General features: G+C 34.9%; 2 protein-coding genes across 2 annotated transcripts; both read left to right on the top strand.

The window, feature by feature from the left end:
- The first annotated feature begins 1,418 nt into the window (after positions 1 to 1,418).
- On the top strand, positions 1,419 to 6,509 carry LOC133700190 (polyadenylate-binding protein RBP47-like). The gene is made up of 6 exons (XM_062123733.1): positions 1,419 to 2,031; positions 3,113 to 3,590; positions 5,029 to 5,111; positions 5,185 to 5,315; positions 5,473 to 5,569; positions 6,072 to 6,509. Exons 1-6 carry the CDS (start codon positions 1,648 to 1,650, stop codon positions 6,204 to 6,206), a joined length of 1,308 nt encoding a protein of 435 aa, XP_061979717.1. The 5' UTR covers positions 1,419 to 1,647; the 3' UTR covers positions 6,207 to 6,509.
- Positions 6,510 to 11,755: 5,246 nt separating this feature from the next.
- On the top strand, positions 11,756 to 13,349 carry LOC133698795 (uncharacterized). The gene has a single exon (XM_062121864.1). The coding sequence runs from the start codon at positions 11,951 to 11,953 to the stop codon at positions 13,064 to 13,066; it is 1,116 nt and encodes a 371-aa protein (XP_061977848.1). The 5' UTR covers positions 11,756 to 11,950; the 3' UTR covers positions 13,067 to 13,349.
- Positions 13,350 to 19,604: the final 6,255 nt, after the last annotated feature.

Below are 19,604 nucleotides of genomic sequence, written 5' to 3'. Positions count from 1 at the left end.
CAAAGAAAGAACACAGAGCTCTTCAAAGTCACGCGCTCGGGCCTGTTGAGGTTTGACCAGAAAGAAAGATAGAGAGCCCACACGGCCCCGTTTTGACCGGACTGCCAAATCAGAAAGTCAAAGCTTTCCAGTCCAGGAAGGAAAGCATAACAGAGACACGTCAACTGTTCTGTTTGTCCACCAACCATTCCATACAATTATTAGCTCATCTTAATTTCTCAAAATTTAAGAAGTTTCACTACTAATTAAACTTGTTATTGAGATCATCTTCTCTCTCTCTTAAACATTAGTTTTTAGATAGTACAATGTAGCATTTGACCATGTCAATATCAAATATGGAGTAGATTGCAAGATCAAGTCAAATAGACTCTCACGATATTTTGAAAAATAAAAAAAAATGTCAAATAGACTTTCATATTTTTGTAAAAAGAAAAAATGTTTGCAATAAATAGGATTTTTTTTTATTTTTATTCGGATATCCTCGCATCATTTTAAAGGATCATTTTAAAAGGTGACACTAGTCTCATTCGAGTTTTAGGTTTCTAACTGCTCTTTCTAATAAGTATGTTTTCTAGAGATCGAATTTGTATTTTCATTATTATAAGGATATAATAGTGCCTATCAATAAATAAAGGTATTTAACATAACTTTTGTTTTTATTTGTTTTTTAAAAATATCTGTCAATAAATAGAGGTATTTGACATAACTTTTGTTTTTATTTATTTTTTTAAAATATTTTTTTTAATGTTTTATAATAATTTTTCAACATTCTAATATCAAAAATAAAAAATAAATCTAAAAGGAGTTATTTTTAAAAAATATATGGTAAGACAATCCTTAAAGTGTTACAAGATGTTCATTTTGGTTCCAAGAGTTTCAGATCTATGAAAGAAAACAACTTCCCTTTTACCTCACTTAAAAAACTAAAATCAGCTCACCAAACGAATAAAATAAATTGCCACCATCTCACAAGTTGCATCTAACCGTCCATGTCAGCAAAACGCGCCCACCAGTGCATGGGTCCCACACGTCATGGACGGCAATCAATCGTTGCACCCGAGGCCTTAAACCCCTAACTCATCGAAAAGATGGCAAACATCCGGTTATTACAATCCCTAAACTAATTCAGGACCTCAATTGAGTCCCTCGATAGTTTTTATTCTCATGGAAGTCCCAAAGACTCAAATTAATTGAAATTATTAGAATCTAATTTAAGGTATTTTTATGCAGAGAGTTATGTGACAAGGAATGTAAGAGATTGAAAGTTCTCACGCTTTTATTTTATTGACATGCTAAGTGTTTCTTTCAGGGACTCAATCAAAATTCTCTATATAATTGGGGGGCTAACTTGTAACATGAGGCTTTCCCAGAAGAGGGAAAGAAAACCCAACACGGACACAACACACGCTCGCACTGTTGCGCTACAAAGCAGATAGATCCACGGAGCGCCTCCCTTTAAATCTAAACTTCGCAACCCTCTCTCTTCCTCTTTCAGCCTCCCTCGTCTCTCCTCTCCTCTCCTTTCACACGCAGACTCTCTCCCCAAAAGTAAACAAAAACAAGGTTACTTGCTTTGAGAGTAGTGGTAGTACTGGAAGAAGGAGGAGGAGGAGAGGGGGGAGATTGACTAATCATATTCAGATCAAGATGCAGCAAGGCAACGGTCCTGATCAGAACCCATCTCCACAACACCAACCTCAACATCCTCATCAACAACAGTGGGTCCCACACATGCAGCAGCAGCAGCAATGGATGGCGGCTATGCAGTATCCAGCAGCTGCTATGGCGATGATGCAGCAGCAGATGATGATGTATCCTCATCAACAACATCACCATTACATGGCTTACTATCAACAACAACAACACCAACACCAACAGTATGAAAATAAGCAGCAGCAGTATCATCAAAAGCAGCAAAAACAACTACAGCAACAGGGATCTAACGAGGAGGCTAAAACTATATGGGTTGGTGACTTGCTTCATTGGATGGACGAGGCTTACTTGCACAATTGCTTCTCTCATACCGGAGAGGTATACAGATTTAAACTTTTTGCTGTTTCAGTCTATTTTTCTTTTTTATTTATATTTGGCTTGTGGGTGTATACGGGATTTATTCTTTGTTTTTTTTTTTTTAATGAATATGAGGTTTAAGATCTTTTATGGGCTTAAAGTTACTTACTTTCCAGGATTTCAGTGATAAAAAGATTGCCTTTTTTGTTTTAACTTCTTTTGTTTCTGGTGATTTAAGTTGAAGAGTTGCTTGTTTTGTTTTGAAATTATAAATTCATTAATGATGTGGGCTTGATTAGCATGACTTAAAGACCAGCTTCATTAAAAGCATAATTGAAATGTACTAAATTTATCAAATCATGATGGAGATTGTTGATCTGATTTGGTTTTGTGATCTGACATTATATAAAAACGCTTTAAATTTTTAAAATGCTTTGTAATCTAAGCTGCATTAAAGTACATCAACTTTATATTTTTAGAAATGGAGGGAATCCGCCTCAAATTGCTTAAATCCAAATATGAAGATGCTAGTTGCAGATTTGTGCTGCACCAACTATTGCAGTGTTGTTTTTACACGGAACCTGAAGGAGGAATTGAAATTTCCTTGGCTATTATAGAGGAAAGAATCTTTTCTTTTGTGAAAGAAGAATTAACTATAAGAGATATGTTGTTATTCTCAGTTTGCACGCATCTTCTTGATCTCTTGTAATTATTGACATGCATCAACCATTCCCTGAGATGGATTTGCTCTGATTCTCAAGTGACATAGATTTCAATTTGAATGCAGTGCACTCTACTCTCCCATGCAAAGCAGGGGTGGGATTATAACTCAGTTTGAATACTTCCATTGCTACTTTAAGACTGAAAAGTGTCTAGCATTCATCGTTTTTGTTTGTGCATTGGTCTGTCTTTAACTGCACGATGAACACTCAGTTTCAATCGCTGAAGATGCATCATCTAATAACCTGTTGTCTTCATCTAATAATCTGTTGTTTTTGCACAAGAAGATTCTATGCAGCCTTTTTTTATCTGAACAAAAATTTATCTGAATAATCCATGATTGTATTCCTACTTTCTGATGCTGATGTCAATAAATCTGCAGGTATCATCTGTAAAGATTATCCGCAATAAGCAAACTGGTCAACTGGAAGGGTATGGATTCGTAGAGTTTTATTCCCGTGCAGCAGCTGAGAAAGTCTTGCAGAGTTATAGTGGCTCTATGATGCCAAATACAGAACAACCTTTTCGTCTCAACTGGGCAAGTTTTGCCGGTGAAAGGCGAGCAGATCCTGGTTCTGATCTATCTATATTTGTTGGTGATTTGGCTGCAGATGTGACCGATTCAATGTTGCAGGAAACCTTTGCTGGAAAATATCCATCCGTCAAGGGAGCAAAGGTTGTCATTGATTCTAATACTGGCCGTTCAAAAGGTTATGGTTTTGTTAGGTTTGGTGATGAAAATGAGAAGACAAGGGCCATGATGGAGATGAATGGTGCTTTTTGCTCAAGTAGGCCTATGCGGATAGGAGTTGCGACCCCTAAAAAGCCATCTGCATATCAACAGCAGTATTCTTCACAAGGTATGATATGATGCTGCTAGCTTTAGGGACCTGAAATCTGATAGCTTTCACTTGTTTTCAATTCTGTAAAAAATTGGTGTGTGCTTATGCATGTGCACGTGCAATTTTCCAATTTGGTTACTAATTTCGGTTGGTGTTTATCTAGTTTTGTTTGATTACCATGCTGTAAATTGTGTTTCAATTGTTTGCATAAGTGCAATTTTGTCCCTCAAAAAAGACTTTATTCTGAATGCTTGAGTGCATGTGAACATATCGTGCTTGATGTTTATTGGTAGCATCCTTCGTCATCAGGGGCCATAAACTTGTTTGTGGTTAGAATAGAATTCCTCTAGGTGCAGGGGCCAAACCTAATATGTGCAGTCCCTTCTCTTATTTTATACCATCTCACTCCCATACCCTTCTCATTTTGTGCTTTATTTGCTTGTTTGGTGAAGTTGTTGTGGTTGGGTTAGTTCAATTAGTGTTTGGAGTTTGGAGTTGAAAGGGGATTTAAACAATTTCACTATGCCTTATCATCATCTTTCATTTCACTACATGTTTGATGGTTGTATTCCATGCTCTTTTGTTTTTTACCTTCTGGTTAAACAGCCAGATACTCATGATGTGTTTCTTCTTCTAGTAGTTTTTACCATGCAATTTTCACTCTGATGGTTTTTTTCTTCGTTTCTTTCCTTTCCTTTTGTATTGTTTTTGGCTCTACATTTATTGCATCTTATGATTTATTGCTTCCCTGCCCTGCTCATTGAACTAATTATTATGCTTAGAGTTCATGTTTACAAACAATCTGTTAACAGCTGTTCCTTGTGCATGAGCCATATTCACAATGTCCCTTGCAAATCAATCTCATACCATTTAGTTTTGTTTGTGTGTGTGTGTGTGTGTGTGTGTATAGCTTGTTTCCCGAGGCACTTTGTAACAGTAGTGTCTCGCTTCAATCCTGAAATTTGTATCCCTTGGACATGACTAGACATTATGGTTTTCCAATGAATTTTGGGTTTCATGGTGCTGTCATTGAGAGGATGCAAAATACCAGAATGTTTTGAAATGTAATATTGCGAATATTTTCTCCTTTTTTATTGGAAAATAGGTGGAACCATGCATGGAAGTGTTTCAAGTTTTAAGAATGATGGCCTTTGCAAAGATTGGGTTTTTGATGGGTAGCCTTTCTTGAAAAATTTCTTCCATCTTGAAGCTTTATGCATCACTTTGCCATAGACATGGGCTTCTAAGTTGGACCATGCTATTTTGTGTGCGCTGTTGGTGTTTGTTCTTTGGAGATATTACTCTTATTTCACTGATTTTGTAGCTCTCTAATGATGAACTTTCTAGGCCAGTTTCCTTAACTTGCCTGACTATTTGATGAATGTGATGACTTCCATATGTTTTATGCTCTGGGATTGGTTTATAATATGAAGTTATCTATATTTTTGTTTATTAGCTTTAGTTTTGGCTGGTGGACATGCATCAAATGGTGCGATGGCCCAAGGATCACAATCTGATGGTGACTCTAACAATACAACTGTGAGTTTAGTTCTATTGTGCTGCACACATTTTATCCAACCCTGTGAATTTCCTAATTCATGCAACATGGCAGATATTTGTGGGAGGAATCGACTCTGATGTCACTGATGAGGATCTCAGGCAGCCGTTTTCTCAATTCGGTGAAGTTGTCTCTGTGAAAATACCAGTTGGAAAAGGATGTGCATTTGTACAATTTGCTAATAGGTAACCTTTTCTGAGTTTCCATGCTGGACTGATTTTTTGTTTGCGTTGTTGTCATCACCAGGAATGATGTTTCAAGTCTTTGTGATGGTAGATAACAATAGCAGATTATTTTGATTTCTGTAACTACAATGATCCACTCTCCTATCTCTGATCACAGAAAGAATGCTGAGGATGCACTGCAGAGTTTGAATGGAACAACAATTGGCAAGCAGACAGTTCGCCTTTCCTGGGGTCGCACTCCAGCAAACAAGCAGGTAAGGTTTTTTCAACATAAAATAGACTTGATCTGCTGTACAAAGGAGTTCCATCCTTGGCTGTCTAATTTTACTATTAGGACCTGACCAGTCCCTTTCCTCTCCCTTCTTTTTAAGGACATGTAACTTGATTTCTGCTATGCATGCGGTGATGAGCTGCTGCTTGAATGATGGTTTAGGTTGTTGATAGGATAGCATTAGATATATCCTTTCCCTGCATGGCATATGCAAACCTGGAGAAATGCCTCCATGCTCCAACTAAAACCAATTTCTTATTTAAATTCCTTAAAGGACATTTGCATGGATGGTTACCTGCCTCCAGCTTCCTATTCTCGTGTTATTACTTCAATTATATCTCTGAGTTGAGAATCGAATTTTTTGTTGTCTTGTAATAGCTGTAATAAAAATCTCTCTCAACATCACATGTTATTTACCGAGTTCACCAGCTACTGTTTTTTTCTTTTCAAATTGATTTTTTGAACAACAATTGCGGGTTTGACAGTGGAGAGGGGATCATGGTAATCAGTGGCATGGGGGGTATTTTGGAGGGCAAGGATATGCTGGATATGGATATGCTATGCCACCAAATCAGGACCCAGGCATGTACGTTGCAGCTGCAGCTTCCGGGGTGTCTTAACTTGGGAACAGCTTGTAATCTGAATGAGCAGGACAGGCTTTAAATGCAGTCATTATATATTTGTACTTTGTGAGAGTTTTGTAGCGTGATTGAATTTTTATTTTTGAGTTGTGTTAGGGTTTGTATTAATATTTACTAGAATTTTGAGATCTGCTTGGAAAGACTGATTATTTGGGCGGGAGAATCATATTTATCTGTTTAGACTTGAAACTCTAAACAAGAAATTATGAGGGACAAAGCTTTGAATATTTGTTAGTTCTGCCCATAAATAAGCTGAAGCTTAAACTGAGAAGTTATCACCAATCGTGCCAGTTTCTTTATCTGTAAAGTTCATTTAGCTCTAGTCGAGCACCTCGGCTCATATCTCTTTTCTTGCTTCTGTAATCCAGTAGTTTTTGCATCGTAATCCAAGTAGCGCAAGAAATTGCGTATTCGCATAGTGATTTTTATCATAATCCTGATAAATTTTAGTAGTTCAAATGCTGACAGGCTCCTAGTGTAACCATGTTCATGTCTTCCTAGGATCCTTCATTTATTCTTAAAAACATGTTAGCAGTGTAACAGGATTCTGAAATGAATCTTTTGAGGGCTTACTGCTTCATACATAAATGCGTTGATGACATGAACCCCGGGGACTTGTGGAAGCCTTCACTCTGTTAATGTAATTCGTGTTCTATAGCATGTGCTGAAGACTAGAGATCACTAAATCAAACTCAATTGTTGTTGTGGCTCTCTCAAGTATTCGTCCGATCTTATAATCCCTTACATTATACGCCTTGACGACAATTATTTGCTCTGTCAGAACAAAGATGGCGCAAGACCACGAAATCCACCATGCATGCATCCAATAGGTGATCCTAAGTATATATCTACCATGATCTAGATAGATTAAGTAAATGTTTCAGCAAATATATTTATGTTCAGCGGGATAGGTTTAGATTCTAGAGAATGTTTAGTCATCCTAGATTTTAAAATATCATAATTTTTTATGTAATTGTTGGATCGAACTTAAATTTTTTCTAACGTTTTTAGAGGTTATTTTTCCTGTAACAGCCACTATGTCACTACACAGACCGTTGAATTTTTAGATATTTAAAATTTTACTCAGCCCTGATTTTTTACAATTTTGTTTATTAGCACAGACTTATCGATCAAGTGGTTATCTTTAGCTATAAAATAGTCAAATTTATTTATTTCTGTGTTTTGATAATATGGCCTCATTTGGCATTGCGGTCCAGTATTGTTTTTGATTTTTTTTTTACTTTAAATTAGTTTTTTGTGTGTTTTTAGATTGTTTTAATATGTTGATATCAAATATAATTTTTTTAAAATAAAAATAAAATATTATTTTAATATATTTCTAAATAAAAACATTTTAAAAAATAAGTTTTATGAGAATATTATCCTCATGTATCTCAATCCAATCAGGATCTATGCAGTTTGATAAACCGGAACATAAACATAGATATTTTTTGGCGCATACGAAAAATATTGTCAATTTGCAACACTACCGTCCATCACCATTCATCAGCAAATAATATTCCTTTAATTAAGAGAACTATTCGTCGTTCTTGGCCAGCAAATAATATTTCCTTTAATTAGGAGAACTCTTCGTCGTTCTTGGAAGGAAATGAAACTCGTGGCAAAAACGTAACCTAACATCTAGAATAGTATAATAAGAACACACACACACCCCTCTCTTGTTGAATCATTCAGACAAGTTTCACTTGACGTTCATAGTTTAAACAAATTTAAAGAAGAGTTTATTTCTTTTAATATATTAATTTTAAGAGAAGGTTTGGTTAAAGTTTAGCATTTTAAATAATTTGTCAACTAATATAAGATATTAATGACGACCACCACCTTGTTTAGCACTATAAAAAGGTTCATGAACAAGCACGTACCCTCCCTATCAACTTCGGCACACGAAATTTCAAGGAAAAAGCTCGAAGAAAACTAATTTCATCACATGCTTCTGCATATTGTATGATTTCTTTATAGTTTTCGTGGGTCAAATCTCAATTACATCATCTTATATTCGGTCACTAAAGTGTCATTAATGGGAAATTATGAAAAACCATGCAGCTATATTTTGTGAATTACTTATTCTATTGCAGCCCACCTACCATTCTATTACTTTTTTATTTATTTATTTAAACCTAGATGTTGAGGCTGGCTTGCGTAGATGTTGGGGCTAGCTTACACACATCTTAATTAATTCCACGGACCCTAAAATTAATGATCATTAAGCCTTTAGTAACTCTAAGATTTATGAAACTCGAATTGATAATCTTTATAAAACAAATCTAAAATCTTATCGGTTGAGCTACATCTTTCATAGTTATGTTTTTATATTTGTTACAAAGTTATATAAAGTCAAATAAACCATCTAATAGGTGGTCCAGTAGTTAGAGTTTGAGATCAAGAGGTTTGCTCTTCTTGTGGTTTCAAGTTCAATCCATGTAGTTGGTAATATTAATGACCACTGGAAGTTTACCTGGTTGTTAACTTCAGGATCCGTAAAGATTAGTTAAGGTGCATACAAACTAATCTGAACACCCAACAGAATCAAAATAAAACATACAAAGTCAAATACTGCATACACTCCATTAACTAGAAGGATAACATATTATAACGATTGCATGGAAAAGATTACTTAATTTAGAATAATCTAGCATGCATTGGGGGAAATTATACGCATTGAGTGGCCCCTCGATCGAGACAGTTTTTCTTCTCGGTGAAAAAAACAGATATTTGCTCCACCAGAAATCCCTCTTTGACAATTTTAAATTAATTGGCGTTAGATTTTACTTCACCATCATACATGCAAAGAAGAGCAAAGAGGAGGGAAACAACTGTGGTGTGGAATAATTATAATAACCAGACCAGAAGGATTTTGAAAAAAAAAAAAAATGGAGGTTGGTAGACTAAAAACAAACGAGGAAAGGATTAGTTGAGAGGAAGGACACAATTCAAGACTTCCAGCTCCAATTTGCCAGCCCACATGCTTATGTATTACTATAAAAATCAAATAAACCGGCAAGCAGCTTGATTGATTAAAATTCCAAATTTTTTATTTATCAAAATGATATTAAAAACGCATTTTCATGACAAGATGCATTTAAAATAACGATTCTAAAATTCAAGTTTCATAAATAAAAATATCGTTGTGGGCTGACTTTTCTTTTCCAGTCGTGTGCCCATCCATGATCAATATAATTTAGTGGCGGTATATATATTTGGTAGATTTTTATAGGGCAACGTATTTAAGTTTTAATAGCTCTAGTCAAGAATATTTTTAAAAATATATTGTTTTCAATGAAAAATCAAAATATCTAGAGTTGAAATGGTAGGATCTTATCTGAATTTTACGGATTAATCATATTGACTCCCAATTCATTTTAAAATTAAATTTTGCCGCTCCAAATCAAGCTGGTTTAATAACAATATATATATATATATATATAAACCCGAGTTAACATTATCATAAAAAATAAAGCAAGAAAGCCATCAAGAGACATTCTTATTTATTTTTGTGTTTTAGAAATAATTTTAAAAAAATTAAACTTTTTTTCATACTTCAAAATTCTTTTATGTATTTTCAGAACATTTTGATATGTTAATATCAAAAATATTTTTTTAAAAATAAAAAAAATATTATTTTAACACATTTTAAAACAAAAATATTTACACTTTCTGAACCAACAATATCAAAAACAAAATTGAAACCAGTAGCCAAGAGAATACAAGTGCTAACGAAAAGGAAAACAAACAAGGAGAAAAGGGAAAAGTCTCAGGCCTCCCAAAACCATCCATTAAAACCCAACCAAAACTCAAAAATTGGACCAGATGGCCATGCTTCTGTTTTCAATCTGATTTACCCATTGGCCTTACAAGTGCTGATTGCTGTTAATTCCTTGTCACTTCATGGGGAAGATTTTACATCAGATGACCAGACATAAAGCAATGTTCTGCATACTCCAACGAAGTATGAGTAAATTGCAGTCGACAACTCTCTGCTGTCAACATCTATACCGATCAGTATAATCCAAACTAGTTAGAGTTGATAGAGATCCATCGCACAACAACCTTAAATCTTAATGCCGAATGAATTGAAGTGATTAAGATTCTTAAAAAAACAAGAAGAAGAAGAAGAGGGTAATAAAAGAGCGTGTTGCATGCTACAACATGGTAGAGAAGAAGAGACCTGGAGAATGACAGGCACCGTCCAGCTTACGTTACAGTAAACCTAAAACAACAAGGCTGAACAAGCATAAATGATGTTTCTTGTGCTGCACACACATACACTGCATTACGATCAAACACAGTGAAAAACAACTAAACTTAACTCTGCTGCATCTTGATAACAAGAGGGCCATAGATATTTGACCACTTTTTTAACTTCAACATCGCTTTCAAGAGACCATTAATCATTCGATCCGGTCAAAATTAAGGATGGTATCCGTGGAGTGGAGTGGGTTGTTTTATATTTATACTTTTTTATTTTTATTATTTATCGGGTAAAAAATTTATGCGGGTATCTATTATTTACTATTATTTATTAATCAATACAAAAATACCAAATATATGTATGTACATTAAATGATAAATATTATATATATATTAATATTGTTATTGCGGTGGCAAGAGGGCCAAGTAGTCCCCAGGAACCAATCCGAATAATGACAGACTTGTCAGTCAGTCTCATGAGAAATAGCCTGGAAACGATAGTGAGAACACAGATTTTAGGTGGGCTTTTGGGTTTAGAATTTAGATGACAGGAGCTTCTCTTTAGTGTAAAGACAACTATGCCCCCTTCTTAAACTTCATTTGTCCTCCATGCTACAAAGAGTCTGATTCACATTTATTTTAATTTATTTTTGCTTTTTAAGATTTTACTCAAATTCAAATCCCTCTACTTTTGTGTCCCCTGTGAAGGATAATGTTTTTTTTTTTGGTTGGCTCACTGTTTTAGACTGCAGTTTCTGGCCAGGAAAAAAAATATAATTTATGGTTTTTTTAAATTGTTAAAAAATATCTTAAAAAAATATTTATTTTTAATATAAAAAATAATTTAAAATTAAAAAATTAAATAACAAAATAATAATTCAACCACCATTCACTAAAATAAGTTATAATGGATATTTACACTTCTTTTTTCTTTCTTTTTAATTATGAATTAAAAAAATTAGAATATGTTTGGAAAATAGTGGAAACTGTAATTTTTTAAATTTAAAAAATTATTTTTTTTTATATTTTTAAATTATTTTGATGGTAATATTAAAATTATTTTTTTTAAACATAAAGATATATTATCTTAATATATTTATAAATAAAAAATATATTAAATTGTATACGTTACTACATTGTCAAATAAATCTTAAATTATACAAAAATTAAGTTGGTTGAAAAAATAAAGTAAAAAGGTAGATAACTGGAGAGTAAAACCAACACAACATCAACGATGAAAGGACAATTACAATTTGAGACACGCGCGCGCTTGAATAAATATGTAAGCAAACTAGTAGATTTTATAAAGCCGCCTCCACACTAAACTCATGACGAATCTTCCTCTCCGGTCAAATCTCCCTCTCCTTCCCTTCTCCTTCCCTCCCTTCCCTTCCCTCCTTCTCTAATGTCTTTCTCACTCCCTCTATAAATCCACACTATTCAACCGATCTCAAACTTGGCAGCCCCCAAAACTCGCACAAACCAACCTTGGCACACAACTGGCAACCCCATCAATGGAAATGGAAGTTGTGATGCCAGTGCCACCTGTGGACTTCAACTTCGATAGCACTTGTTCTTCTCCTTACATGACAGCTCCTTCAAGTCCTCAAAGATTTGGAAACTTCTTCTTGAGTGCCCCAACAAGCCCCACTCGTACTTCTTCTTTCTACAGGGAGCTAAATGATATTACTCTTTCTACAAATTCATCTTCTTCAATGATCCCTTTTGACTGGGAAGAGAAGCCTGGAACTCCCAAATCCAAGAACCAAAGAGAAGACAACAGCAGGAATGATAGTGATCACGATGGTTTTCATGAAGATTTTGAGTTCGATTTTAGTGGTCATTTAGAAAGAGCTTCTTTATCGGCTGAAGAACTCTTTGATGGTGGCAAGATCAAGCCTTTGAAGCCACCACCTGGCTATGATTCCTCAGTTTCTTCTCCAAGGTCTCCAAGATCACCAATATCAAGAACCACAAAGGGATTTGACCCCTTTCAAGCTGCCATTGAAGAGACGCGTAAAAGAGAGGTTAAACTACAAGCTAATCAACAAGGCCAAGCACCCAATCAACGTGGAAGAGGCAGGAGAAACGGTGGCTCTTCATTTTCGGCTGGTTCTATACGTAAAGGAAGCAGATCTTTATCTCCTTTAAGAGTTTCAGACATCATGTTTGACCAAGAAGAGAATTCCCAGAATTCAAATTCTATTGCTTCAACAGCAAGCACCCCCAAATCATCTTACACATCTTCTATCTTATCCGCGATATCATTCACATCGAAAAGGTACAAGAAATGGAAGCTAAAGGACTTACTGCTATTCAGAAGTGCATCAGAAGGTAGCAGAACAACAAGTTGCAATGATGAGCTAACAAGATTTTCAGTTATGTCCAGAAAAGAAGGGACAGAGGATGTCAAGAATTCTAGCTTTCGATCCACGGATAGTGTAGGGAGTGCCAGGAGGAGATCAGGGCCTATATCAGCTCATGAGGTGCATTACACAGTGAACCGGGCAGTTTCAGAGGAAATGAGAAGGAAAACGTTCTTGCCTTACAAGCAAGGTCTATTGGGGTGCTTGGGATTCAATGCTGCGCATGAGATCGCTAGAGGTGTTGGTTCTTTGACACGTGGATGATTCAGATCACCTCGATCTTGTTTTGTGATTTGAGTTTTAATGGTTAGCAAAGTATATTTGCTATTACATAATTATCGTGTTAATTACTTTGTGTCTGTATCCATGAAATGGACACAAATTGTATGAAAATACTGCATAATTGATAAAAAGGCATCTACAGGATTATAAATCGTGTAAAGCTGCTTGTGGTTGGTTGGGTCTGAGATGTTGTTTACCAAGTAAAATATTTAAAGAGGAATGTAGTTTTTATGCTTATCTATAAATTCAGCATGGCATTTTCTAATGTTTGATGCATACGAACTTGACCGAACACAAATATTATTTCTGCACTTTAATCTGCATTAACATATATTCTGGCATTGCCATTCCGGACCTCATTGTAATATATATGTGGTGATACCTATCTTCTAGGGGAAATTCATACGTTTCATTCCTAAGAAATGTTGTAAATAAAATATGACGAAGCAAAAGAAAATAAAACTTGAGCTGTGCTAACATGTAATAACTAGACATGAAATAAATTACAGAATTAAAAAGTTATTACAACAGTTCAAAAATAAAAGACCTGATAGGGAATTTAAGAGTTGTAATTGTTAAAGAAAGTTTTAAAATAAAAGAGGGAAAGAGCAGGCGTTGCCTTGCACGCAAGAAGGGCAATCAAAGGTTTTTCTCTTGTTCAGCTCAAACTTATGTGAGCGAGCCCATTATAATTTTCTTTTTGGTTATTATTGCCAACAATGTCCGGGTAGTTTAGAGATAATTATTTATATAAATTCACAATGCAGTTTCTTTATTGCATAGAGCTTGTATATATATATATATATATACACACACACACACACACACACACAATAACAATCCTATTTAAGGATGAAAAACTAAGAATAGAAATATACCAAAATCTTTCCTAAACTTATTCCTGATTTCTAGTTTTCCTATTTTATAATATTTGATTGCTAAATTAGTTCTTGTCAGCACTTCCCCTCAAGTTGGTGCAAAGATATCTTGTATGCCCAACTTGATACTGTTTTAGTAAGTATATCTACTAATTGATCCTCAGATCTGACAAAAGAAAAAATCACAGTCTTCTCATCGAGTTTTTGCTTGATGAAATGTCTATCTACTTCCACGTGTTTAGTTCGTTCATGTTGAACTGGATTATTGGCTATAGTAATTGCGGCTTTGTTGTCGCAGTACATTTTGATCTCAGTCTCTATAAGATATCCTAGCTTCTTAAGTAGCCCTTTTATCCATAGTATTTCATATAATCCTTTGGTCATCCCTCTGAATTCTCCTTCAGCACTAGATAAAGCAACAACATTTTGCTTCTTACTTTTCCAAGTTTCCTCGAACAAAGGTAAAGTATTCTAACGTAGACTTTCTATCAGTCAGATTCTCAGCCTAGTCTACATCAGTATAACCATTGATATTAAGGTGATCATTCTTTGAGAAAAGAATTCCTCTTCCCGGAGAGGATTTTAAGTATCTAAGTACTCGTAATGTTGCCTCCATATGTACTTCACTTGGGTTGTGCATGAATTAACTGACTAAACTGACTGCATATGCAATATCAAGACGTGTATGTGAAAGGTAGATGAGTCTTCCCACCAATTTTTGATATCGTTCTTTATTTATGGAAACCTGATCTAGATATTCTACTAAACAATGATTTTGTATGATTAGTGTATCCACAAGTTTGCAATCCAACATACAAGTAGGTCCAATACATACTTTCTTTGTGAGAGGAATATGCCCAATTTTGATCTATATACTTCGATGCCCAAAAAATACTTCAACTCGCCACGATCCTTCATTTCAAATTCACTTGTTGGATACCTTTGTAATTTTGAAATTCCTTTTTCATCATTTCCTGTGACTATCGTATCATTAACATAAATAATCAAAGCTATTATTTTTCCCCATTTCTTTTTAGAAATAGTGTATGGTCCGAGTTGCTTTGGTTAAAATCATGTTTCCGCATTGCTAGGCTAAATCTTCCTGACGATGCTCTAGGAGATTGTTCCAGTCCATAAAGTGACTTTGTAAGCCTGCACACTATATTTTCTTTTCTTCCAGTAAAACCAGGAGGAACATCCATATACACTTCCTCATCTAAATCTCCATGAAAAAATGCATTCTTTATATCAAATTGATATAAAGGCCAATCTAGGCTTGCTGCAAGTGATAGGAGTATCCGAATTGTGTTCAATTTGGCTACTGGTGAGAATGTTTCCTAATAGTCTATGCTATATGTCTGTGTGTATCCTTTAGCTATCAGTCTCGCTTTGTATCGTTCGACTGTACATCTACTTTATATTTCACAGTAAACACCATTTGCATCCAACTATTTTTTTCCCATTTGGTAATGTAGTTAGTTCCCAAGTATTATTATTATGGAGAGCCTTCATTTCATCATAGACATCCATCTTCCAGTGTTCATCTAGCATGACTTATTCAATGCTTCGTTGGACCTGTTCTAAAGACACTTTTCCTATAAAGACCTTTGTTGCATCTAATATGTTATGGGCAGAGAAAAAATTTACAATAGAGTATTTGAATTTTCTTCCTTTTATTTCTGTTGAGTACCGGTTTAGGGGCACTCCCCGATTATGCTTGTGAGGTAAAATGCATGTCGTAGAATCAGGTAATGTAGGAGAGTCAGGAGATCTTACCTCAGTTGTAGTGTTAGGATTGTCCTTATGATTCTGATTTTGGTTGTGTTGTATATTGGAGAGGGGGTTATTCGATGTGGCTTGAGTATGTAAGTCGGCGTGGTGATTTGCTCAGTAATCACCAGTTCTGTTTGAGTGAGGTCAAGATGAACCCAATCACATATTTGTTATTCATATCTATTCTCCCCTTGAAGAACAAACAGGGATGGTTCATTGAAGAAATATTTGGTCTCAAGATAGGTTACATCCATAGTAACATAGGGTTTCCGTGTAAGGGGATCATAACACCGGTATCCTTTCGTATGAGAACCATAGCCAAGAAAGATATAGCGAACAACACATAGATCCAACTTGGATTGTTTGTGCTTCAGAACATATACAAATATAACACATCCAAATATCTTTGGAGGTATATGGAGTTTTGAAGGTAATTTAACGTACTGTTCTAAAGTCTGGAGTGGTGTGTGAAAACTAAGTACTCGGGATGACATGCAGTTGAGAAGATAAACATATGTACCCACAGCATCAGGCCTGTATTGTTAAGGTATATGGGCAGCTCTCATTAAGGCATGTATTGTTTCTAGTATGTGTCTATTTTTTTGTTCGGCAATTCTATTATGCTAAGGAGTATGTGGATAAGTAGTCTCGTGTATAATGCCTTTGCTATCATAAAATTGTCTAAACTCTTGGCTAATATATTCGCCTTCATTATCAGATTGAAGAGTTTTAATGCTCATAGAGAAATGAGTTTTTATAAGGGCGATAAATTTCTGAAAAACTAGTAAGACATCTTTATTATGTTTCAACATATAAACCCAAGAAACCCTTGTACAGTCATCAATAAAGGTGACAAACCATCTAAAGCCATCAGTAATCATAACAGGTGTAGGACCTCATAAGTTAGAGTGAATAATCTCATATGGTGCATTGCATTTATTATAATTGATGCGGTAATTTGTTCGATGACTTTTACCCAGGATACAATTCTTACATTTGAAACTAAAGAGAAGTATATTTTCAAATAAAGTAGGGAATAAATATTGTAGATAGCTGAATGATGGGTGTCCTAACCAATAATATCATAACCAAATATCTTGTTATTGTTGCTGTGATGATTGGGTGGAATGAATTTTTCCAAGGTCCAAATCATCCACATAATATAACCTTCTACTCTTAGTACCACGACAAAAAATCTTCTTCGTGAGAACATCCTAAAACAAACAAAATAAGAAGTACATCAGTACGCAACAATTTAAATCTTCTGCCCTACTGATAGTAATTTAATGGAGAGTGAAGGAATAAAAAGAGTATTAGGAAGAGTGAATATGTTTGATAATTCCATTGTTCCTCCCCCTGTTACTGGATATATATCATTGTTGGCATTTGATATGGCTTTTCGTCGAGGAACCAACTTTGTTTTAAAGTCATTATGATCATAGGTCATGTGATCTGTCGCTCCTGAGTCAATAATCCAATTATTTATATGTTCACCATTGGATACTAAGTTTGTGGAACCAATAATACATGGGTATTGAGTGGTAGATTGAGGTTGACTATCTAGTGACATAAGTGTATTTGAATCTGTATTAGTAACAAATGTTGCATGGTTATTCTGTTCATTATTTTTTCCCTTCAGTTCACACCACCACTTTGGATACTCGTGTAGTTGAAAACACGTGTCTTTGGTATGCTTTTTTTCCGCCACAATGAGTGCACCCACCCTCTTAGGCTTTTAGTTTTGAAAAAATTAGCCTGCTGGAATTCAGGCCATGTAGTCCAAGCCTGGGCCGAAGGGTCTATTAATTAGATGATGATGGGCTAAAAAATGGTTTGGACGAGTTGCCACCAGGTCCAGCCCGTCTATTCGGGCTTGTGAGAGTGAGGCTGTTGAAATCATCCCATCCCTCATTAGTTGTATTGTTGTTCACACCATTCTTGACAACTTTGTCATTCTGTAGCCCAAGGTTCAGCATGCCTCCCCTTCTCATCTCATCCTAGTTTCCTGTCCCTGCCTCTTGTTAGTAGACTGAAACTATCTCCCTCTTCTTTCTCCATCATCACGGTTTGTCTAGTGTTCTCTCCTCTTACTTGAATGAAGGCTTCTTCGATCGATGACAAAGGGATCTATTGAAGAATGTCTTAGCGGGTCTGATCAAATTGATCATCCAAACCATCCAAGAATGTATAAATTTGATCTTCTTGAATTAATTTTTTGTATTTATGTATGTCCTCATCGCATGTCATGGAATTTAGGCATCTGTAGTCAATCTCTTGCCAAAAAGATTGTAAGCTAGTGTAGTAGTCTTCTAGAGAACCCCTTCCTTGTATGGTTCGATTGACTTTTCATTTTAAGTCATATATTTGGTCATTATCTTCTCCATCGAAGTAGGTTGTGGCAATGGCGTCCCAAATAGCTTTAGCTTTAGAAATTTGATAAAATTCCCAATTAAATTTGGGTTTAAAGATTAATAATCCAACCTTTAACAATTATATTTTTTGTTCTCCATTTACCGTATGTTGGGTCGGTAAGTACTGGTTGTCTAATTTCATCGGTGATTAATCCAAGTTTGTCTCTGTCGGAGATGAACATCTCCATGATCTATGACCATAGTTTATAATTTTGGCCATTAAGTTTGATTCCAGGTACAACACTTGGCAGGTCAAGGTTTTGGGTAGAGTTGGTTTGAGTGTCGGTTTTGGAATTTGTGGTTCTAATTTGAGCATGGTTTGGTGGGTTTGGTTCTGCCATTGTTAGAGGTTGTCTGTTATATGAAAAAGGTTTAGATTTGGATCAGTTGCTCTGATACCATGTCAACAATGTCCGGGTAGTTTAGAGATAATTATTTGTATCAATTCACAGTGCAGTTTCTTTATTGCATAGAACTTGTATATATACATGTACAATAACAATCTTGTTTAAAGATGCAAAACTAAGAATAGAAATATACCAAAATCTTTCCTAAATTTATTCCTGATTTCTAGTTTTTTTATTTTGTAATATTTGATCCTTAAATTAGTTCTTGTAAATAATTATTTCATATCGAAATTTATTATATAAACATTAGATGAAGATCTTATATTTTTAATCTGGGATAGAAAGTTTTATATATACTCTATATTTATAAGAAGTAAATTATATTTTTTTAATATTGAATAAAAACCTTTTAAATAGTTTTCATTATTTACAACAATAAAACAGATATCTTGGACTAAAATCAGATTACTTTTTTTCTCTTTTGGTGCAGAAAAGTAAACTAAAACCGATAAAATGGGTTTTAAGCAACGCATCTCAGTGTACTAAAAAAGAAAACACAAGTAGCAATTAAATTTGTACTTTTTTTTAAATGAGATCTTGAGGTCATTTTTAAAAGAATCGACAAATTATTGCATGAAATCCCATCACGTGAAGCTGCATAATCAGGTCTATCTCCAGAAGAAAATGGGAAGAAAAATACATTAATTTGGGTCCCTCTCTAAATAAACATTACCAGCTAGATCTCCGGAAAGTTGAAATGTTGGAAAATGATAACACAACATGGGATAGCCGAAAATTAAAGGGCAGCAACAGTGCACCACACATGGGAAGGAAAAGGGTTTTCCATAACGTAATCATTATGTTTGTGGAATCATTACTCCCATGATGCTAAACAGTGTAAAGGTCTATGAATGGCATCAATCGTCAAACAGAAGGTTGAGGAATCAATGACATTTAAAAAAAAAAGAAGAAGAAAAATAAAAATAACAAAACTTGCCTTTTCCTGCATTTTACGGCCATGATTTGATCATCACTACAACCTGCAATGATGAACAGTTGAGAAATTAAAGCAGCTTTTGTTTAAGATGTTCTAGACTCTCAGATGTGTGTG

The sequence above is a fragment of the Populus nigra genome, chromosome 7 (genome assembly GCF_951802175.1).
Source record: "Populus nigra chromosome 7, ddPopNigr1.1, whole genome shotgun sequence".
NCBI lineage: Eukaryota > Viridiplantae > Streptophyta > Magnoliopsida > Malpighiales > Salicaceae > Populus > Populus nigra.
The sequence above is the reverse complement of the archived record's forward strand: the minus strand, read 5'-3'. Positions and strand labels throughout refer to the sequence as shown.

Excerpts from the sequence above, each read along its gene's own strand:
- LOC133698795 (XM_062121864.1), top strand. The coding sequence starts at position 11,951 with ATGGAAATGGAAGTTGTGATGCCAGTGCCACCTGTGGACTTCAACTTC.
- LOC133700190 (XM_062123733.1), top strand. The coding sequence starts at position 1,648 with ATGCAGCAAGGCAACGGTCCTGATCAGAACCCATCTCCACAACACCAA. Across the intron at positions 5,112-5,184 it reads GTGACTCTAACAATACAACT|ATATTTGTGGGAGGAATCGA; the intron begins GTGAGTTTAGTT and ends GCAACATGGCAG. Across the intron at positions 5,570-6,071 it reads GCACTCCAGCAAACAAGCAG|TGGAGAGGGGATCATGGTAA; the intron begins GTAAGGTTTTTT and ends CGGGTTTGACAG.